Source organism: Ornithorhynchus anatinus, chromosome 7 (assembly GCF_004115215.2).
Source record: "Ornithorhynchus anatinus isolate Pmale09 chromosome 7, mOrnAna1.pri.v4, whole genome shotgun sequence".
Taxonomy (NCBI): domain Eukaryota; kingdom Metazoa; phylum Chordata; class Mammalia; order Monotremata; family Ornithorhynchidae; genus Ornithorhynchus; species Ornithorhynchus anatinus.
In genome coordinates, this window is record NC_041734.1 from 14,858,583 (window position 1) to 14,881,710 (window position 23,128).

A 23,128-nucleotide genomic window follows, 5' to 3' on the forward strand; every position below is an offset into this window, starting at 1 on the left:
ATTTAGCTGTTGGAGTGGCCGATTTGTAGCAAACAGCCGTAAATTGCTTTTGTCATTCCCTCCTTAAATTCAGCATTTGCCGTTTCTCGAAATCAAATGACTCTGTCCCTTTGGCTACTTTATCTCAAGAGCATGTCTCACCTAGACCGAAAAACACACAGGTGGTGCTCTGCTACACACAGGCAGACTGCTGTCAAAGCGGGGAATGAGGCTTTTAAATAATCTATTTTTTTTTTTATCAAGGCCAGAAAGCAGACAAAAGTGCCCTTAAGCCATCCCGGTGGGTTACGTCCTTTCCAAGGAATGTCAGGCAAGAAAAAGTAACTGAACAGAAAGAAGCGAACCTAAGAGAAAAAAAAAGAAGAGTCACCAAAATAAAATAAAATAAATTAGACGGATGAAAAGCACTACAGTTACTTAAGGGTTTTTGTTTGGCTCTTCCATGCTGAAAAGGGATACTGCATCGTTGATTCGGCTCCTATCGGACAACCAAGCAAGCTACACACAGTTTTGAGGGGCCTATGCAGTCATCGTGGCAGAAGGCCCCGCAGCCTTTGCACACGATCATGGCTTTCAGCCTGCAAGAGCATTTCAGTTCCAGTTCGTCTGCGTTGCTGCTGTCGGCAAAGTTCTGAACCGGAATCTGAGCGTTCTGACCAGACAGGCTCGTGGAGCTGCCGGAGCCGCTTCCCAGCATTCCGATGGATTTCTCAATGGCAGAAGCTGCCCTCTTGAAGCTTGTGCTACCAAAGTGTATCGTCGGATAATTCCCACACAGTTGTTGCTGCTGCTGCTGCTGCTGGTGCTGGTGCTGCACCACCTGGATTTTCTGAGCAGCTAGCTGGGTGAAAGGCTTCTGTGGCTCAGAGAGTAAATAGGAAGAGAAGTCGGCATTTTTTAACGCAAACGCTTTCAACTGTTCTTTCACTTCATTCTGGTCGTAGGAAACTTGCTTCATGCCCAGTTCACAGCTGCTGCTAAGACCTTCCTCAAACGAAAGGGGTTCCGATTTGATATTGCTACATATGCTGGCGGGTGGAGGCCAACTGAGTCTTTTAGTGGTTTCCATGGTAACCGGGGACGGTTTCGGATCGGACGGGACTTCCGAACTGGGATGAGGTGGCGGTAGAGGTAGAGGAGGCGGCGGAGGCGGCGGCGGCGGAGGGGGAGGGTGCAGAGATTTATTCTGCAGAGCGTGGGGCGCCCCGGACAGGTCGTCGCCTTCCTTAATCTGAATATTGGGCGACAGGACGCTAGCCAGTCGCAGCTGGTGAGCCGCTGTCGATACGCTGACCTCCCCCAAGCCTTTCTGTTCTAGGTGTCGGCCGTAGGCAAAGGCATTGCAGCCAGGTGGGCCCTTGGAAGTCGCCTGCAGCAGCGACACCGGAGGCATGGGGCCCCTGGCGGCCACGGGGATCTGGTAGAACTGCGGCGGCGGCCTGTGCGGGGTCCCGGCCTCCGGGTGGAAGCCGCCGTTCTTGTCCACCGGAAACAAGTTCTGCTGGAAGCTGCACGAGGGGAGGGGCCTCTTCTGCTGCTTGACCTCGGGGCCGGGGGCCGCTCGGCTCTGGAGGGCCTGCCTGCCCAGCCACTCCTGCTTGAAGGGTGGCCCGTGGGCCAGGGGATTCAGGCCGGAGCCGCCGACGCAGGGAGCCCCCTGAAGGTCCGCGTCCATCAGCAGCTTCCCCGGCTCGCACTTGACCTGAAGGTGCGGCTCCCCGACGGTCCTGGCCATCCTCTTCTTGGGGTGACTCTCTCGCTTTCTGATTTGCAGGGGCAGGAGGGTCCCCGGCAGGTAGCCCTTGCCGTCTGGATTGGGGGAGCCGGAAGGCAGATCCAGCGCGTTCCTGTCCGGCCCCGCCTTGCACGCGGCGGGCGGGGGCGGCGGCAAGGGCAGCCGGTTGATTTCCAGTTTGGCGCCCGAGCGGGGCTGGGGCAGCACCTTCTCCAAGGGCAGGTTGCCTTGCAGCAACTGAGTCACCAGAGGGTTGTTGGCCTCGACGGAGGACAGGCGGCAGCTAGAGCTCCCGGCCCCCGCGACCCGGTTCAGGGTTTCCGGAACCAGCGACAGCGTCTCCTCCAAGGAGCTGGGGGCCGGGGTCTTGGACGTATGGGTCGTCTGGGGCCCCGGGGCTACCTCCGGGGCCGGGAGGCCCGTCTCGGCCCCGGGGAAGTCGCCGGTGTCCATCCGGAAGCACTTGTCGGCTTCGTAGCTTTCCGATTTTATGGGCAGGGCCAGCCCGGGGGCCAGATTCCTGGGGTGGAGCTCTGCCCCACGGGGGTAACCCGGATGCTCGGCCTGGAGCGCTTTCAGGCAGGAGGGCTCCGAGAACTCCTTATGCTGCGGCGCACTAAGGTGGCCGGCCCCGGGAGCGACTGGGCCCCGTGCCTGCTCGTCGCCCCAGCAGATGCGGTGACCCGCGGGGTACTGACTGCTGCACGCGACGTCCGCCTCGCTCTTGAAGGAAGCGGGACAGCGCGGCAGCTCTGCGAAGCCGTGGCTCGAGGGGACGGCCCCCTCGCCCAACTGATCCGGAGGAGCGAGGGCCGATTCTCGGAGGTTGGGGCAGGCGGCCTGCAGGGTCTGGCCGTCCATCTTGACGGCGGCAGTGACGAAGCCCGAGCCGGGCTCCGCGCCCTCCCTGGCCGCCGGCTCTGGCCGGCTTATCACAGACACTTGAGGGCAGGCCGCGCTCGCCAAGGCGGCGTCCGTCCTCCCGGGCCTGCTCTGCGGGTCCACGCCAGCCTCCGTGCCCTCGACGCCAACTGCCAGGGGCAGCCCCGAGCCCAGCGTCGTGCTGTGGTCGACGATGACTTTGCAGGGGATGGATCTGTTGGCGGCCGCCGGCGGGTAGCCCCCGGGTCCCTGAGGTTTGCCGGGGAGGTCCGTCCTGCCTCGAAGCCCGGAACTCTTATCTAGGCTTTCAGCGCTCAACTTGGCCGGGCTGTCGTAAGGGCCCACCGTCGACACGTTTCCTGGAAACATCGCGAGGGAGGAGCGGGTGGCCAAGGGATCCAGGACTACAGCCGCCTTGCCGCAGCTCAAAGCTGCTCTCCCAGCAGCGCTCAGGGACACGGGCGCTGGCTCCTCGCGGCCTGGCGGGACTAGCTTATCCGAAGAAAATCTGTGGTTGGCTCCCACTGGGGGAATTAAGACCGAGCTAGCGGGGAGGTGAGTTGGCACAGTGGTGTATTGGCTGGAGACTAAGGTATTAGCACTGCCGCTCGATATCGGCAACCTTGGATCATCGATGGAGCCGGATAAGACCGAGGCCTCTACTGAGGCAGGAACAGTAGTGTTATCGATACATTTTGGTACAATGGCTCGGCCCACGGGGTCCGTGCCCTGGATGGATTTTAGCATGCTCAGGCTACAGGCGGAAACCGTGGCGTTGGCGCCATCGACGGACATTAAAACGGAGGATTTATCAACGACACTTGCAAAGGGATGTTCTTTAATCGCTCCCGACAGAGCAGTGCTGCAGACAGACATGGGGACGGAATTTTTATTAAAAAGCAGGGGCACGCCACTATTTTCCGAAGAGGTAGATGCAAGGATTTTCTCAGACAGATGCAACGCAGGTATATCTTCCTCAGGACTCTGCGCAGAGAGGTCGGTCGCGCTCTCCTGGAGTTTCGCGGCACCCAGTGACTGCTGCAATAGAGTGGGAGCAGCCTTGTTGCTAGGAGACCTGCAGTTCGGATTGATGATGATGACACCGGTTGAACCCTCGATCTTCGTGTCGGGAGACGCTGAGACTTCTAAAGCCGGGGGACCCTCCTTGGTGTTGAGCTGGGGCAACTTGGCTTCTTTACTGACCTGGATTAAGTGGGCTCTGGCTTGATGCTTCGCAAAGAGCTTGGCCTTGGTCTGCTCTTTGATATGCGCTAGAGTTCTCGTCTTGCCACCTTCCCCGGGGCTCCCCATGGCACCAGAGACTATGCTGGCGGCGGCGGCCACGGCGGCGGCGGCGGCGGCTTCTCTCTGAGCTCTCGCCTGTTGAGCTCTCGCCTTGATGTCAGCGAGGGTCCTGGCCCCGGTGTTCCTCCCTCCGCTCACGGTCGCGCCGGAGGACGCCCTCGACTCTGGCTTGGCGACCGGCTGACTCTTGATAATAAAAGGCGGCCCGACTTTAGAAAGCTGGATCTGGAAGGAGGAGGAAAGGGGGATGAGTCATTCGAAGCACCCATCGCACAAAACGTAGAGGGTCCTTTTCTGGCCCATTGAGGGGAAAGCCACCACGATTAACCCCCGACTCTCCCCTCTCGACAAGGACGGATAGACGGTGCAAATCTCCGTACAGACCCGGCCACCTTGCTTGAAACCGGAGGCTGATTTGGCCAGATTACACGAATGAGGGAGATCCGCCCCACTGCCCAAACACCCATTACGGGTTCTTCCCTCCTCTGTTTTGAATCGACCCAGGAAACCCAGAAAGCTGCGTTCGCTGGGGAACGAAGAAGCCCGCGTCCCCCTTAATACCTGGAGATAAATGGGAGAGTACACTCCTTAAAGGCATTGAGCTGACCTTCAACCCGGGGTGCTTTAGAATCGGTAACAACATTACCTACTCAGAGGACAGCACTGAGAAGCCCTACATTTGACCACTAGCTGGCAGAAGTGCACACTCCACCTCCTCCTAGGCTACCACTTCCTAGCTTCTAGGGCCTCTGGACACCGAAGATTAAAACAGACTGCCTCCTTTTTGCCTCTGCTTCACATAGTTTACCCTGGATTGCCATCAGAAAGGGTGCTCTAATGGCAGGAAATCAACACCTCCAGCTGCCGGGGCAACCTTAGAAACAGACAGGACCACTTCCCATAAGGAAACAATGCCGGGAGATGGTACTAAAGTCACTTCAATTAGAGGTGCTTCGGAAAGCCCCGAGCCTACTTCTGAGCCTACAAAGCCGGTGCACTGTCGTACCTTACCCTTTCGGTTTTCTGTGGGTCAGGGGAAGATTTTAAAAAAAAAAACAAACCGAGTCCTCCCCACTTGATCCTCCTCACTTCTGTTTCGTTTCTTCCCCACGCAGAGGATTCAAATTCAAGGAGACACCATACAAGTCATGCCTTTTCCCTTATTTAAGAAACTCCTCCAATCCTAATACCTGAAACTTTCCCCATCGAATAGATTGGTTGGGGAATTTGATCCCACCCAATCTATCCCTTTTGGGTCTATTAAATTGGGGAAAAAAATGGAAAATGAACCCAGACAAAAGAGAATCAGGAATCAGAGGCCCAAATTCATTCTCCAGAATGCTGCATAGATGCATGTGTGAGTTCTGTTGAAATACGGGTGAAGTGTCTCGCATGACACCTCACAAATTACACTCCTAGAGGATGGGGCCCTATGTTCGGGTATCTTCTGAGCAGGAGATAGCTCATTGGTGGGGGGAGAAGGAGAGGTGTCCCCAAAATACTAGCTAATAAAAAGTTGCAGAACCACTTGTTTAGGGAGTCAGGACTCTGCCTAGTGTCAGAGGACTTGCTAGTTCAGTGGATGGTGGACAGTGATTGAAGAAGTTACACAAGAGCCCAAAGTTTTCTGAGACTTCAACTTGAAAAAATGAATGGGCCAACTACACAACTGGATGTTTTATGTTGCTGCCTCTTAAGTTGGATGAAATCCTTGAAAAGGATTCAGCTTGAGCACACACAAAACATGAAACCAAAATTAAAACTGGACACATGGTACCCACATACATGTATGTATGCATGTGTGCATGTGTATCATGTGTCCAGTTTTAATTTTGGCTTCATATTTTGCGTTTGCTCTGGCTGAATATATATGTGTACCATGTGTTCAATGTGAGGCTTTGTTCTCCATATATATTTTCCATTAAATGGATCTTGAATTTAACAAATTAAAATAAGCTAAACAATCTTCTCTGCTCACTAGCACCATCTAAAAATAGCACTTTTACTTCTATGTGTTTACTCGATAAGAATATATATTTTCTAGAAATACATCTGCTACATGAATGACCACTAGATAGGATCTGGAATGTCAATAAGATATTCATTTTCTGTGCTATTTGCAGCAAGCATGAGCGTAACCATGTGAATTTAATCATTACATCAAGGAGCCCTGATCCCATTTACTGTCTATTTGTGAGGTGCTCTTATTCTATTGGCCAGGAACTTCACTGTAGTGCCGCCTGGACTGCAATTACAAATAGAAGACTTTGACAGTGGAGGAAAACTGAGAAGCTAGCAGTCTGGAAGCCAACTGTATCGGATCCTGGGAGTGTAAGATAAGCACAAGCTCCAACAGAGAAGCAGCGTGGCCTAGTGGATACAGCACGGACCTGGGTTCTAATCCCAGATCCTCTGCTTATCTGTTGTGTGACCTTGGGCAAGTGACTCAACATCTCTGTGCCTCAGTTACCTCATCTATAAAATGGGGATTGAGACTATGAGCCTCATTTGGGACAGGGACAGTGTTCAACCTGATTAGCTTGTATCCGCCCCACTGCTTAGTTCAGTGCCTGGCACAGAGTAAGCACTTAACAAGCACCACTAATAAAAAAGGGCTCTGAAGCAGAAGCTGCAGAAAAGTAAGCTTTTGCATAGCGCTACTCCTCAGGATTACTCTGCAAATGCCGATCTTCAGACTTGGAATTTTATTCCTGACTCCGCTCGGGACTTGGGCACAAGTCACTCAAATTCTCAACTGCGGTTTCCCCGAAGGCAACAATAATAATAATTAATAATTATGGTATTTGTTAAGCTCTTACTACGTGCCGGGCACTGTACTAAGTGCTGGGGTAGATACAAGCAACTAGATTTGGAACGGTCCCTGTCCCACGTGGGCTTCACAGTCTCGATCCTCATTTTGCAGATAGGGTAATGAGGCACAGAGAGGTGAAGTGACTTGCCCAAAGTCACAGAGAAGACAAGTGGTGGAGCCAGGATTAGAACAGGTGACCCTCTGACTCCCAGGCCCGTGCTCTATCCTCTGCCCCATGCTGCTTCTCATGACTACAATGCTTTGTTGTACACTGCAGGGGGTCTTGGCAGGAAAATGAGGAACAGTGTGGGCTAGTGGAAAGAGCCCAGGCCTAGGAGTCAGAGGACCTATGTCCTCAACCTGGCTAGACTATTTGTCTGTTGTGCGACTTTGGGCAAGTCACTTCATTCCTCTGTGTCTCAGTTTCCTGATCTGTAAAACGGGGAAATCAATAAGTGTTCTCCTTCCTGTTTAGGCTGTGAGCTCCATGTGGGACAGGGACTGTGTCCAACCTGATTATGCCATAGCTACCCCTGCACCTGGAACAGTGCTTGACACATAATGATAATAATAATGATACTAACACCAAGTGTAAACACAGAGTGAGTAGGTTACTTGATTAAAAGAAAAAAATGCTCTTTAAAACAGTCTACTTCTGTGACTTTCTCATGCAGAGCTTATATTTATTTTAATAAAATCCCTGCTCTTAGGCCTATATTCTCCTATATTCTGTATCGTTTTAGTACGGTGCTTTGCACACAGTAGGTGTTCAGTAAATACCACTGAATGAGTACGTGAGGCCTTAAACCTGAGTTGAGGCACCGGAGCAACCTGAGAGAAACACCCCATTGCCACTGGACTGCTTTGTCCTCAAGATGAAGGATCCAGGGCAGAGAGAAGAAAGGTGTTTGACTCAGCTCAAGTTAGTGACCTCCTGCTTCCCCACCCACTTCTCTAAAATCAGCGATATACAGGCAGGTGCCCACCCCAAAAACATGCAGGTAGAAGCAAGTGCCCAGAAAAGAAAAGAAAAGCCCCGACAGGTGCTAAGAAACAGTCAGCCTACAGGGCCTCTGACCCTCCGATCGCCCGGTGCCATACCTTGAGAGGAGGAACTCTGGGCTCCTCCCTTGGAGGCTGCTCTTTCTCGGGTGGAGCGGCGGAGGACGAAGCCCCACGGGCCGGGCGATGATCATCTTCTATCCGGGCCCTCTTCTCCTTGCAAGTGCCGAAGCCGTGCTGCTCGGCAGTCTTCCTCTTGGAGATCTCCGGCTCCCTGCTTTCGGGCCTGAGCCCGTCGGGGGACTTGGCGGCTTCTGACGGCTTGGAAGAATGCGAACTCTCCGACCGGTGCTGGGCGCTCCCTTGCTTGTGGGCCTTAGTTCGGGACCCCTCGGAGAAGGGAGATTTGTCTGGCGGTGAGGTATATTGCTTGTCGTGGGTCTTGGCTGGGAGAGGCTCAGCGGTCCTGGCAGCCGTCCCTTCCGAAGGGCTGGACCCTTGTGGTGGGGAGGGCGCGCCTTTCCTCTCGGCCCTTTGCTGGGCACTGTGATTCTTAACCTTGATCAAATCTGGAGCCGGGACTTCTGGAACAGAAGCGGCACACGGTTTCTCGGTTTCTGCCTGGGGCCTACCCAGCTGGGGTTGGAGGCTTCTGACCGGGGGGTCCTCGGATGCTGGGGCTCCGGAGGCAAAGGTCCCCGAGCCTAGTATCACCTCGGGTGTACTCTGAACCTTCTTTGGCTGCGAGGCCTGGCTCTCTCCCTGACTCTTGGAAGGCGAAGAGGGCTCGTCCTTCAGCGGGGAGAGCGATTCTTCAGGCATGGACGGGGACTTCCTCTGCAGATGTGTGAGTCTTTCGCTCTTGGGGGAGTCAGAAATGGTCGAAGCCTCAGAAGGGGGAGGTAAGCTGGTGACGAGCGACGTCTCGGAAGTCAGAAGGACCGAGGACACGGATGAGGTCTCCGACGTCGATGGCAGATCAGACATCGGCGAGGTCTCTGACGTCAAAGGTAAATTGGACACGGGCGAGGCTTCGGCCGTCAAGGGTAAGCTGGACACGAGGGACGCTTCCGAAGCTCCGGGAGAGGTGGACATCGGAGATATCTCCACCAGTAAAGAGGACCGGAGGCTTTCGTCAGAAGGCTTTCGGTGGCTCTCGGTTTCGGCGTGTTCAGTGCTGGACACTTCGGAACAGAAAGCTGCTTCGAGGGAGGTGGGCGTACACGGCTCTTCCGACGGAGTCTGCGTTTCCCCTCCAGGGGACGTGAGGCTGGCACACGGTCCCTCGGGGCTCTCAGAGGAGAAGGAGGTTTCAGAGACACAGGCGTTTTCATCGGGATCGCTCTGCAGCTCCATATCCACAGCCCCGCCTTCACTTGGGAAGACACCTTCCTGAGCCGAGGCCGCCCTTTGTGTGTCGGCGGCGCTGGTCTCCGTGGCAGTTTCTGGCTCCTTCTCGGCTGTATCGCTGGCAGAATTTGCAGAGGAAACAGAAGGTGCGGGAGATTCACAGTCATCCAGTTGATCAATAACAACTGACATTTCTTCCTGAGGGGATTCCGATTTCTCTTCCACCTTAATTTCAACATGAGGCAAGGTAGCCAGGACATCATTCATCGTGACACAGGGCTCCGCCTTATCGGTGCGTGGCACGGCTTCTGTTTCTTCCTTCTGAGGAGCCGGGCTCACGGATTCCTTAGAAAATTCAGGTTCTGGCTTATGATCTTCAACCTGGCACTCACAGATACTGGTCTCCACCTCTTCTGCAATTTCCTCCTGAATGACGGATTCCTCAGGAATTAGTATATCCTCTGGCTCCGATTCAGCCATCGCATCCTTAGCGGGGGCCTGCTCCATGTGGCAGAGGGATTCGCTGAAATTGGTCTCCGGCAAAGGTGGGCTTTGCGTGTTTTTTGACTGTTGTTCTTCAAAGGGTGACGGTGTAGACGGGTCAGGCAAACAGGAAGAACCACGTGCCGAGTTACTCTCCTCTCCCTCCTTGTTCTCTCCTGAGGTGAGCTTCATCGATTCCTCCCTTGACATTCCCGACCTAAACCAAAAAAGACACAAATCAAGTAACCACCCAATCAGAAGGTTAAATGAGTTCTTTTGATTGTCTCAGATTCCCTGTTTCACACATCTGTTAAAACAGACCTTATCACACTTGTTTCCTATTTGCTAGCAGGGGAACATATGTGGTTCATTTTGGCCTAGTTCACAATGACCCAGTTCTTCCCTTGGTTAGATCCTTACGACCAACACAGATCACAAAAACCTCATTTCTGACAGACATTTTCACCAGAAACTATCATCCACTTAAACACTAATGGAAGTTTCAAAAGACCTTCAGTCCCATAGTGACAGGAAGGTCATACATTCCTAAGCTTGCCCTTATCTGGAAGAGAGGATTTGAAACTCTTTTCCCTCTAGAGAAGTGGCCAGGTCCCGATCAACTAAACTTCAGTGACACGGCCTGGGATAGAGGGCCCGGTTATGATCTTGACAGAGATGGAATAATAGCAACGTAGGTGCTGCAGATACTCGTGTTTGATAGAAGACCAGTCAGTCATTTGTATTTATTGAGCACTTACGGTGCACAGAGCACTTTATTAAGTGCTTGGGAGGGTACAATCCAACAACAGAGCCGACACACTCCCTGAAACTCTGATGGCAGAGCCATCTCTTTTATCCCTATGGTATTCTCTCCCCCAGCACCTACTACAGTGCTCTGCACCTCGAAGGCACTCCGTCCTACTGAATAACTGAATTATTGAAAACCTAAAGAAGATGCTCGCAGGAGGGCAGAGATCTAATGACCTGTTCGGGCCCAATACCAGTTTGAATGCCAAGCCAACTGAGCAAGAGTCACTGGATCAATAAAAGCTATTGAGTGTTGCCTCCTTAGTGGCAGCTGGAGGTAAAATGAAAACACAAACGGAAATGTAGGTCTCAAGACAAAATGAAAGCTACTGCGGTGGTCAGTGAATTCTCAACAATCCTTCAGTAACACAACGGGGTAATGGAGCTGCACGGCTAGAAATGGGATGGGGAGACAGAGAAGGCCACAGCAGATGAGCGATGTAAGAAAGGAGGAAAGAGGGTGAGGGACGACAGGAGAAAAACTATTAGGTTACAATGCAGGTGGAAAAATAGTCTTGGGAATCTTGTCTGGCAGGTGGCTGTCAGAGTCTAGGGAATAATAATCATAATTATGGTATTTGTTAAGCACTTACTATGTGCCGGGTACTGTATTAAGCGCTGGGATGGATACAAGCAAATTGGGTTGGACACGGTCCCGCCCCACGTGGGGCTCACGGTCTCAATCCCCAATTTACAAATGAGGTAACTGAGGCCCAGAAAAGTGAAGTGACTTGCCCAAGGTCACACACCAGACAAGTGGTGGAGCTGGGAATAGAACCCATGACCTTCTGACTTGTTTTGATGTCTGTCTCCCTGCTTCTAGACTGCAAGCCCATTGTGGGCAGGGACTCTCTCTCTCTGTTGCTGAATTGTACTTTCTAAGCGCTTAGTATGGTGCTCTGCACACAGTTAGGCTGAATAAATGTGACTGAATGAACGAATGAGTGACTCCCAGGCCTTTGCTCTATCCACTACACCATGCTGCTTCTCAGGCCAGTTAAACTGAAGTTCCTGCTGAACATAGGTCAAATTGTAACCACTGACATATTCAGACGGGGGGATCTGAGCCTTCACTGATGTTTCGGTGATGCAAAGTACAAATTTGGCATATTCCTGCTCTGGACCTTTTAATCTCTCAGAAAGCTAGGTAATCAATTCTGTTTAGTGGTTCATGCGTCTTTCCTTTTCCTGAAGAATCCCTAGGGTCTCTCTGGAAGCTCCCTCACTTGGCACTGAATGCTGGGACTTTAGCACAAGTGCCTTCACCTCCAGTGGGCATTGGTCCTCAGGTAAGTCGCTCGCTTTCCAGTCACTCCCTCAAAGAGTCTTTTGGGTGGGGTGAATCCAGAGGAGAGCGTTCTGCCTCTGGGCCAGTCCTAATACTCAGACACGAATCAGAAGCCCTCACACCCACCACCAAAATCTGCTTCTCTGTTCCTCAGTTACCTCATATATAAAATTGGGGGATTTAGATTGTGAGTCCAATGTGAGCCCCATGTGCCCAACCTGATTATCTCGCCTCTACCCGACACTTAGGACGGTGCCTAGCTCAGAGTAAGCACTTAACAAACACTATAAAAAAAAAGTTTATACCTGAAGAAACAGGAAAAAAGAGCCAGTGGCTACTTCTATGTTTTTAACAGACGCTAATTCCAATGTGCAAAAATGGGCTAGAAACCAGTCATCTCTAAGGCAGTAATGAATACAGTTGGATGACAAAGGCACTCTAAAAGTTGAAAAATGTAGAAATGATGCCCATGCTAAGCAAGCTCTAATATGCCATTTCTACCTTAAAATAAACCTTCGGTGGATAAGTTAAGCTACTCTGTAAATGAATTCTTAGTACTGGTACAGACATACCTGTTACTGTTGCACCCGATGTTTCTGACTCTAAAACTACTGCCTTTTATTGTGGGTTTATTAAGTTTCCAACAAGCAGATACGTTAGGTGAAGCTAAGGATCAATACTTTCAATTCCCCTTTAAGAAATGAAAAAAAATTCTTGTTTCTTTCCCTGAAATACTTACTTTTCTCCATAAAATCTTTCAAAGAATTTCTCTTTCCAAGGTTCTGTTTTCTTTTCCTTCTCAATCTCTTGCCTAATCCGCAACTGCATTTCTGGGGTAAACTCACCTAGAAAACAAACGCTAAACATATTGAGTAAAAGTCGTCCCTTCTTCCAGCAATCGGCAAAGAGCTCTGTTGGATCTGTGGGTTCTGAAGAGTTCATTCAGGGCTAACGTGAGAGTGCTAAAACGCACAATATTTTCAAAAGATTCACAGTGTGATGCCGCAAAGGCATATTGCTGAGAATTAGGAACAGACATTCAGGCGAGGTTGACAATGATGAAATAACTAAGGAAAAACACTTCAAAAAAAGCTGACTTAACTCACTTAAAATGTTTATGCCAAAGTAGTTTTCAGGCTGCTTTTCAAAGATGAATGAACACTTACAACGTTTCTGCAGGTTGTGTTTCCGTTTAAAACCAATCCTCGGATGTTCCTTCATTCAGGAGGGAGTAAAGCAGAGCTCTGCGTGGGCAGGAATTCTTGGATTCAACCCAGCTCAACTCAGCCCCTCTCCATCCTGAGTGGCGGGCACGAAAATTTAGGGTCCCTCCCAACCCAAACTCCCAAATTTCAAAACAGTGGCTTGTAACAAGGCTGAATTGCAGAGGAACATCGACACTTATATATGTTTTTCTGGTTTCGGCCGAACACTCGGGGGAGATAAAACCAGAACGATGGCGAAATTTCAACAGGAATTGAGGCCAGGTAACCCAGAGCGTGGACTTTTCCACCTAATGAAATATAACTGTCATCCCAAGCCGCCATGCCAAGTGGCAACCAGGTAAACCCACCTCACCTGGTCCCTACTTGCCATCTGCCCTCATGCCAACGCCTACACCCTCTCCCGTGCACCCCTTCCCTCCTCTCCCCCGGCTACTCTATCACATTCCCTTCCTTCCCCCGTGTCCCCGATGCATACCCCCTCTCTGCACCCTTGAATCCATCCCCACCCACCCCCACAGTTCCTCCCTCCCTCTCTTGAACCAGTTTGCCCTGATTTCAGTGATTCTGTGATTCAGATTTCAGTGATTCTGAAAGCTGCAAACCTGGGAAGGTGCAGTGAAACATTTATTTTTTTAAAAAGGAATGCCAGGGTTGGTGGGGGGAGAGGATTTGGGGCACTGTTGGGATGGCCAGATGGACTGTAAACTGATGGCAGGGAACATGTCTACCAACTTTGTTAAACTGTACTCTCCCAAGTGTTTAGTTCAGTGCTCTGCACACTCTCTAGACTGTAAGCTTATCACGGGTGGGGAAATGTATCTATTGTTAGAGCGTATTCTCCCAAGTGTTTGGTACAGTGCTCTGCACACAGTAAGTGCCCAATAAGTACCACTGAATGAAAGTAAGCGCTCAATAAATACCATTGATGATGATGATGATTCAGGGGGCCCTTATGCTCAGGAACTTTAAGAATTGGGGGAGAATATTTTAAATGCTGCAGGGATGGGAGAAATTGTTTGAAGATTGGCTGGAGGTGGGAAAGGCATAGGGTGAGGGTGGGCTTACCTGATCGCCCCCCACCCCCAAGATGCCAGTGTGTGATGACTTGACAATTTTCCTTTGCGTAGAATTAAAAATGGATCTTGTTGCTATGGAACCTTTAAGCCCTTTCTAGCTTAGCCTCCCCAGTAGGCAGGCAGCTCAAGAGCAGAAAAATGTTGAGGCCCAGAGCATTATGGGTGCTTAAATTAGAAGTGGAAATTTACCTTCGGCCAATCGCTGCTTCCACCCTTGTGCTGCATATGCAAAGAACTCATTATTTAGAGCAGAATTACTGAGGCGCAAAACTCCATCACTTCCCATCTAGAAAATAAGCCGGTAGAAGCACAAAACATTTTCAGACAGAGCTCACACAGAGATTACGTAAGGGTGAACAAAGAAGTAAGATGGGAAGGGACGAGAGGAAGAGAGGGGAAGAAGATTGAGTTACAAAAGAAATGAGCATCTAGTAATCAAGGAGAATTTCCATTATGGTCATAAATGTAAATGAAGTGGTCACAGCCAGAATCAGTCTTTAACTATCATCAGTGTTCCTGCTGTCAACCTGAGTAAAACTGATGCAGTTCAATCAGTGACATTCATCTTCATCCTTTTTCATTTTCTCCTACTGATATATGGAAAGCTAAGGATTTCTATTGACAATTCTTCGGGTGGACCCAGAAAACCACCCCAAACCTCTTTTAAACCAGCAACTTGGGCATTTATAGAAAACTGAATAATTCTGCCCAATCACCTTGACCTCAGAAGTTTAGATATGAGATGTATTAAATGCTTCCTATGCGCTAAGCATTGGTTGGGGAGGGGATATAACGTTATCCAATTCGACACAGTCCCTGTCCCGACAAGGACTCACTGATTCTCTCTTGTTCATTTTATAGATGCAGAAACTGAGCCTCAGGGAGATTAAGTGACTTGCCCAAGATCACTCAGCAGGCCAGACTCGAACTTGTGTCTCTTCTCAATCCCAAGTTCTTTCCAATAGACCACATTGCCTTATGATGCTTGAAGACGAAATGGTCAGAGCCCACGTGCTAATATACATCCATATTGTCCATTGTGCTAGATGGAGTCGCTGATGACGAAGTTTACCTATTAGTGGGGGCGGGAATGGCCTTAACTGATGATTGTCACTGTGATTCCTTACTTTTCAGCTGTGCTGGCGTATCATCTGAGGTTTGGCTGCACTGCCTCCTTGGATAACTTCCTCTATCCTCATTCATCCCTAGACAGCTTCACTACACAGTAGCTGTTTGGATAACCTTACTGCCATCCATTCTCCTCGCATGTGCTAACCACAAAGCTGTGTTGAAGGGGCCGCAGCTTCCCTGCTAGTGGACTGACTTTAGAGTCTGTGATGCTGCCCTTTTTTTTTTTTAAGGTATTTGTTAAGCACTTACTATGTGCCAGGCACCAAACGATATACTGGGTAGACACAGACTAATCAGGTTGGACACACTCCATGTTCCACATGGAGCTCATTCCTAATCCCCATTTTACAGAAGTTAAGTGACTTGCCCCAAGTCACACAGCAGATTAGTGGTGGAGTCAGGTTAGAGCCCAGGTCCTTCTGATGGCCAGGCCTATGTGCTAACCAATAGGCCATGCTGCTTTGCCAAATTATGTTGAGCGAAGCCCATGAGTGACCCTGATATAACTTCTCAAGCAGCTGGACCTGATTTTTGTGAGGGCTCCAGGACTCACAACAAAAGAGAAGGTTGGACAATTGGACAGTTCAAGTGCAAACAGGACTCTGTACCCAGAGGTCCTTAAATAGTGATGAGAGTGGTCTGAAGGCTAATGCATACTGCCGCCAAACTCAGGTTCTTCCCAAATGACCTGGCCTACTTGATTCCATTTTTCGTTTCCTTGTTTGGCAACACATCACTAAACAATGTGATGGCTAGGTAACAGAATCCAATGTCAACATTTAGTTGTGCATCGCCCTTGATGCTGAATAATATGTAAAATCTTACAGGATGAGTAATGAGCAATCATTCCAGGGAAGCTTATTTTGGTTGGTTAAAATATATATTGCTAAAAGCAAAAAATGAACTCAAGTATGATTAACAGTATTTATTGAGCACATGCTGGATGTACAGTACTGCACTAAATGCTTGGGAAAGTACAAAGCAAGAGAGTTGGAAGACACGGTCCTAGCCCACAAGGAGTTCATGGTCTTCAGGAGAGACACTGAGAAACAGCAAGGCCTAAACGGGAAGAGCACAGGTCTGGGAGCCGGAGGACCTGGGTTCTACTCCCGGCTCTGCCACGTGTCTTCCACGTGACCCTGGGCAAATCACTTGACTTGTCTGTGCCTCAGTTACCTCATCTCTAAAATGGAGAGTCAATTCCTGTTCTCCTTCCTGCTTTAGACTCAGCACCCCCACCTGAATATCGAGAATCTTCCCTAGTACTCAATACAGTGTTCAGCCCTTAGTAAGAGCTTAGCAAATACCACAATTATTACTTACATTGTCACCAGGTATAATCAAAGGATTCCCGAGACAGGATCTTACAACAAGGGGAAAACAGGTGACCTCAGTACTCTACTTCTTATCTTGGGAATGGTTATGGTGGTTACCTCCCACCTTTTTTTTTTAAGGTATTTAAGTGCTTACTATGTGTCTGGCACTGTACTAAGCACTGGGGTAGATACAAGTTAATCAGGTTGGACACAGTCCATGTCCCACCAGGGAATCTCAGTCAATCCCCATTTTACAGATGTGGTAACTGAGGCACAGAAAAAATAATAATAATGATGGTATTTGTTAAGCGCTTATTATGTGCCAAGCACTGTTCTAAGCACTGGGGTAGATACAAGGTAATCAGGTTGTCCCACGTGGGGGTTCCCAATCTTAGTCCCCACTTTACCAATGAGGGAACTGAGGCCCCGAGAAGTTAATGGGTTTGCCCAAGGTCATACAGCAGACAAGTGGCGGAGCCAGGATTAGAACCCACATCCTCTAACTCCCAAGCCTGTTCTCTTTCCGCTAAGCCATGCTGCTTAGGCACAGAGAAGTGAAGTGACTTGCCCAAGGTCATACAGCAAATAACTGGTGGAGTCCAGATTAGAAGCCAGGTCCTTCTTTCAATCTCAATAACTGCTCTGGGCATGGAAATACGCCACTGTCTGCCCGACTCTTTGGAATAAGGAGGGGGAAGTCACACATTGCTCCTTAGCTGAGGATGACAGCACCTGCTAGGTCTTCATTGCCTTATCTCTCCAGGTTGCCTGCATGTTGGTGGGAAGCTCCCGCCTAAACCTCTTACAGACCAGAACTGAGTCCTCGATTTCTGTGAGGGAGGAAAGAGCTGAGCAGCAGTAACGGGAAGCCAAGGGAAAATCGCAGTTTAGGTTTTTACACTTTGATTAAAAAGGGAATTTTAGGCTAAGGGATCTGTAATCTTCCTGAGCGCTATTAAGGCTCATCTGAAAATGGAAAATAGAGCACCTTCTATCTTACTCTTGACTTTCCTATCTGTGTCCTTAATAATAACAACGGTGGTATTTGTTGAGCGCTTACTTTGTGCCAGGCATTGTACTGAGCGCTGGGAGTCATACAAGGAAATCAGGTTGGACACAGTCCCTGTCCCATGAGGGGCTCAAAGTCTTAATCCCCATTTGACAGATGATATACTTGAGGCCCACAGAAGTGAAGGGACTTGCCCAAGGTCACACAGCAGACAAGTGGTAGAGGAGGGATTAGAATGCAGGTCCTTCTGACTCCCAGGCCAGTCCTCTATCCAACAACTCTCAACTTTCAGCTGAAGACATCCTGGTTTCTCCATCTGTCTTTGACCTTCCCCTTTGCTTTCAGCAGATACTCAAACTGGATCAACTTTCATAGGGCTAACCTAAAAAACCATCTTAAAGTAGGAAGGGAATATTTTGAACCCTGAAAACTGAAAAGAGATGTGCTTTAAAGAAATGAATTCAAAAAATATAAGGAAGGAAGCAAAGGCCCACGCACCTTGTTAATTAAGCCTTATGAAATGAAGAGATGCTCTTCATTTATTTTAATAGTTTGTGATCAACTTGCTCATTTTCATCTTTGCAATCCTCCAGGACCCCTCCCCGGCACCGCTCTGTTATACACTTAGTATGTGCCGGGAACTGTTCTAAGCGCTGGGGTAGATGCAAGCTAATCACGATGGACACAGTCCCTCTCCCACGTGAGGCTCAAAGTATTAATCCCCATTTTACAGATGAGGTAACTGAGGCACACAGAGAAGTGAAGTGACCAGCCCAAGGTCACACGGCAGACAAGAGGTGGAGCTGGGATTAGAACCCAGGTCCTTCCGACTCCCAGGTCTGTGCTCTATCCACTGGGCAACACTGCTTCTCCTGTTCTTGAGCAGACAATAAGATCCCACAAATGTCTGTGAAAGCAGAAACCAGTCACCAAAATATGGGCACTTAGTGGTTTCCTTTGAAGTGACCACTAGTGTTGGGAACACACATTATCAAGGAAGAGGAGGTTCGATAAAAACCCTCTCAAAGACGAGCAGTAGTCAGAATGGCAGTCTTAAGCTACATCAAGAAAGAAATAGGGAACAACATAACAGAAATCAATAGTCTGCTCGTGGATAATTTGTGGCAAATCTTCACACTGAATCCCTTGGGCAGCTACCCTTCAGTCGAACACATGAGAAGCAGCTGGAGTTCTGAGATGGGTAACAACAAAAGAAATGCTTTCAGGGCACCAGGAACTCTCAAGACAGGATATGTGACATTAATTTATTCAGAAAAAGGTTGAGAGAAATCTCAGTACTAGCACAGAGAAACCCAGTTCAGAGAAGCGCAATGCCCTCTTCGAATTGGGAGAGATGGATCATATTTATCTGGTGGTTTCTGAGTGGTATTCAGTGCTTGGGAGAACGCACTGGAGGCAAGAAACAAGTTCCTTACCCTCAAGGAGCTTATATTCTAAGGCAAAAAGCAGGGAGGCTCCGAGTATTTACCAAAGTGGAAGAAGGATGAAGACGAGGGATATAACACATGGCAGTACAAAAGGTCAGAATAAAGTAGCTCAACAATTGACTCAGCAGTTGATAAGACATACATACGTACAGAAGTGCTGGAGATGGCTATTACTACAGTACTGTACTAACTATAAAAATGAAGGAGAATCAAATATCTTTGTGAGCCGCAGGTAAATTTTCTCAGGTTACTGGTTAAACTGGGAATTCCCACTCGAATTTACCTGAACCCAGGTGCCGAATATGGTGCGCTCTACCGAAGGTGCTCAATAAATGCTGCTGCTGATTTAAGCAGTGGAAAATCCTCTCCTCCCTCTAGTCTGTAAACTCACTGTGGGCAGGGAATGTGTGTTTTATTACATTGCACTCTCCCAAGCTCTAAGTCCAGCGCTCTGCACACAGTAAGTGCTCATTATTGAGCTCATTAGTGGAAAGAACACTTTCCCATGGGATGCTCATGTAAACTGAGTCAAGAACCCTGGGGTGTTCTGGGAGATTTCCAAGGATAGCCAAGGGGTCAGCCTATTCCAACAATGGAACATACATGGCCTTTCTGAAGAGATGTGCCTCAATGAAAAGAAGGAGGCTGTCTGTCTTCTCTTCATGGCTTCTTTTTTTTTGGTGGGGGGGAGATTGGGAAGGGGAGCTTCTTGTAAATTAAAAGATTTTGCTCCATATTTTCTCTCCTCAGAGAAAGCACAATTAAACACTGGAGCTAAATTAGACAACGAGGAACACGCCAATAAAGCAGTTTTTAAATACACTATTAATTTTTACAGCCTTTAAGAAACACTGTCCAACAGACACAATGTGTTAATGAGCTGGAACAACAAACATTTCTGGAAAGGTTTACACTTTATTCTGCTGGGCTTTAAATTCCTTTCGGTCTGGTTAGGCACAAAGGCGGTGGTAATTCTAAACTCAAACATCTCTCTTCTGAAGTTACATCAGAACCTTTGAAATTAAATTTTTCCCTTTAAATTAGGTGTGTAGGGGGGATTAGGAGAGGAGTTGATATCTCATACCTCACTGACCATTTCCTTAACAGGACATGGAAATGTCAAATATTGGTAAAGAGAAACTTAAAGGTATAGGAATTTTCTTTCAAATATTTAAATTTAACACTATTGATTTCTACTACACATCACCTTCAGTAACAAAAATGAATAGCCAAAGAGTCGATGTGTTGGCACATAGAGGGTCACTAATTTTTTTCCCCCCAAAACCAAAGTGAACTATTCTTTCCCAATTTATTCTCTTAATAATTACTCTTTTTCCTACATTGTGCTGGGCATTCCTAAGCATGTGTAAAAGATTTCCTGAAAATCTACTAGTAATCCAGAAAGTCTCTACAATCCTGTTCCTTATGTAGATTTTATTCAATTCACAGAAGACATTCCACCCTCTAACAGGAGACAGCCACAAGGAAAGCGTATTATATCCCTTATCATAAACTGCTTTGAATGAAGCTCTGACATTAAAAAAAAATCTATCAGCATGAGTGATATTTGAGGGCTTACTGTGTACAGGGCACTGTACTACGTCCTTGGGAGAGTACACTCAATAACGTTCATGATCCCTGCACACAAGGAACTTACAAACGAATGAAGGAGGCCGACATTAAAGTAAGTTACAGACAGGGGAGGCAACAGAGTATTAGATGATAACCTCAATGTGGGCAGGGAACATGTCTGCCAACTCTGTTGTTTTGTATTCTCCCAAGTACTTAGTACAGTGCTCTGCCTGTAGGAAATGCTCAGTAAATACCACTGATGATATGTACTTGGGTGCTATGGGGCTTTGAGGAGGGTAGGAGGAGAGAGTTCCAGGCTAAAGGGAAGACTTCAGGAAGGGATGGGCAGTGGGGTAGATGAGATTGAGATTTCACAAGTAGGTTGATGCTAGAGGAGCAAAGTGTGTGGGCTGGGTTGTAGCAGGAGATTGGTGAGGTTGGGTAGGAGGGTGAGGTTTTAATTCATTTCAAAAAATAACAAAGATGATCATTCATAACGGTAAACTGCTCCTCAGCCAAGTAGATAGAGAATCATTAACAAAATATTTCAAACCCAGAACACTTTTTTTTTTATAGGACCCCGGAGTTTTAGAAGCATTTAACACCAACAAGAAAAAAGTAGGCCTGAAAATACACTAAGAAAAATTTTGAAACTTTTAAAATCTTGCAAAAGCTTGCACCATGAGGTTGTCAGAGCTTATGCCTTCGATTGCATTATACTGATGAAATGATGGCTCGCAGTATTAGTTTTCCTCAGGCAGGCACTGAAACAAATTCCAGAAATAGGTTGGAAAAGCCTCTTCTCTGGCTTCAACAGAAATCAGTCAATCTTATTTATTAAGCACTTATTGTGTGCAGAGCACTGTACTAAGCACTTGGGAGAGTTCAACAGAATAGTCGGTGGACACATCCCCTGCCCATGACAAGCTTACAGTCTAGAAGGCTGACACACCAAAGAGTTTCTCAGCCTGGGCCCTTCGGCTCCTTGCTTCTCCTTTCTCCTACTGTGGCTCTCCCCTCTTTTCCCCTGACCATGCAAGCCTGGGGCCTCCTCACGAAAGAAGTTTCCCATCCTTCTATCCCCCTCCACCCCACCCACCTCAGGAGGAGGAAGGTAACGCAGGGACCGGCAGTCTGGCCTTGCTCCTAAATTTGCCTGGCATCAACCGAAACAAGCCGGGCTTTTCCCACCACAGAGTTTCGTTGGCTCAATCTACTCATCCCCCATGGTTCAGGTCCTTTTTCAGGAGCACAAGCTGTAACCCTGAGTACGGTTTGTCAGATTCTGCATTAGAGCACAGGAAGGAAGACCTCCTAGAGTGCACGGAGGAGGGAAAAGTGAAAAAACAAAAATATCCATTGGCAAAGAAAAATGTTGCAGTTGGACTCACCTACAAGCCGCTTTGCCAGAGGGGGAAAAGAGTATTTGGCCAACTCAAACGGCACCCTAAAAACCACCTTCCCTCAAAAAGAGGGTAAAATACTTCGGCCATGGCTTGATGAGAAGTGATACTTCTAACCTGATCTCCCAGAAGATGGAAGGAATTAAAACTGCTTTAAGTAAAGAGGCTAATATGTGCATGCTAATGGAGAACATCTGGAATAATTTTTGTCTTCTGTCATCCAGAAGGGGAAACGATTGTTAATAATTGCTTTCTCAATTTCTTCACTGAGAGCCTTTTGTAAAGCAAAACCAAACCACCAACCTCAAACCCCAAAACACACCAAAGCTATAAGTGTTTTGTTTTCTTCTTTTTTTGTAAATACGGAAACAAATTCTTTCCCTTAGTAGAAAAGAAATGCCCAAGGAAGGTAAAGAGCGAGTTAAACTTAAAAATACATGTATAAATGATTTTCTGCTAAACTCACAAATATTTTCCCAAAATATTTTTGCTATATTTCTGCTGGACTTATCATTTCAGGTGAATGGGAGGAACACTCAGTGTTAGAATGCAACCACCTTATTGGGGGTAATTCTTTTGATCTTTTCAAACAGCATGACCTACTGGAAAAAGAATGGGTCTGGGAGTCTGAGGACCAGCGTTCTAATTGCAGCGCCAACATTTTTCTGCTGTGTGACCTTGGCCAAGTCACTTAACTTCTCTGTGCCTCAGTTCCCACATCTGCAAAATGGGGATTCAAAACCTGTTAAAAATGGTATTTCCTAAGTGCTTACTATGTGCCAAGCACTGTTCTAAGGGCTATGAGCCTTGTGTAGGACCTGATGATCTTCGATCTAACCCAGAGCCTACTGCAGTGCTTGGAAAATAGTAAGTGTTTAACAAATACCACAATTATTAATTATTATTTACATACTTCCTCTCCAAATCTGACCACAATTTAAATTCGGGGCTGGGAACAATACAATGTGTTTAGAAGAACTGTCACCAAGGCTTGGCTGATGAGAGCCCAATGAGAGGGGGGTGGTGATGATTAGGGTATATGCTAAGCACTTACTAAGGTTTCAAGAACTGCTTTGTTTTTATGCTATTTGCTAAGCGCTATGTGCCCTGAGGTAACTGAGGCATGGAGAAGTTAAGTGAATTGCCCAAGGTGTCACAGCAGAAGAGTGGCAGAGTAAGGATTAGCACCCATGTCCTTCTGACTCCAGGCCTGTGCTCTATCCACTAAGCGACATGGCTTCTCACTAGGTCACAATGCTTCATTGTTCTAAGCACTCGGGTAG

General features: G+C 48.2%; 1 protein-coding gene across 5 annotated transcripts in view; it reads right to left on the bottom strand.

The window, feature by feature from the left end:
- Positions 1-375: 375 nt before the first annotated feature.
- Positions 376-23,128, bottom strand: part of ASXL3 (ASXL transcriptional regulator 3) — a 115,017-nt gene continuing 92,264 nt past the window's right edge. For all 5 annotated transcript variants that reach the window (XM_029069131.2, XM_029069132.1, XM_029069135.2 and 2 more), the window contains 4 exons: positions 14,156-14,252; positions 12,404-12,509; positions 7,836-9,786; positions 376-4,147 (listed from right to left, as the gene is read on the bottom strand). In XM_029069131.2, coding sequence (XP_028924964.1) covers positions 479-4,147; positions 7,836-9,786; positions 12,404-12,509; positions 14,156-14,252 — 5,823 coding nt within the window. In that variant the 3' untranslated portion in view covers positions 376-478. The remainder of the gene's footprint in view (positions 4,148-7,835; positions 9,787-12,403; positions 12,510-14,155; positions 14,253-23,128) is intronic.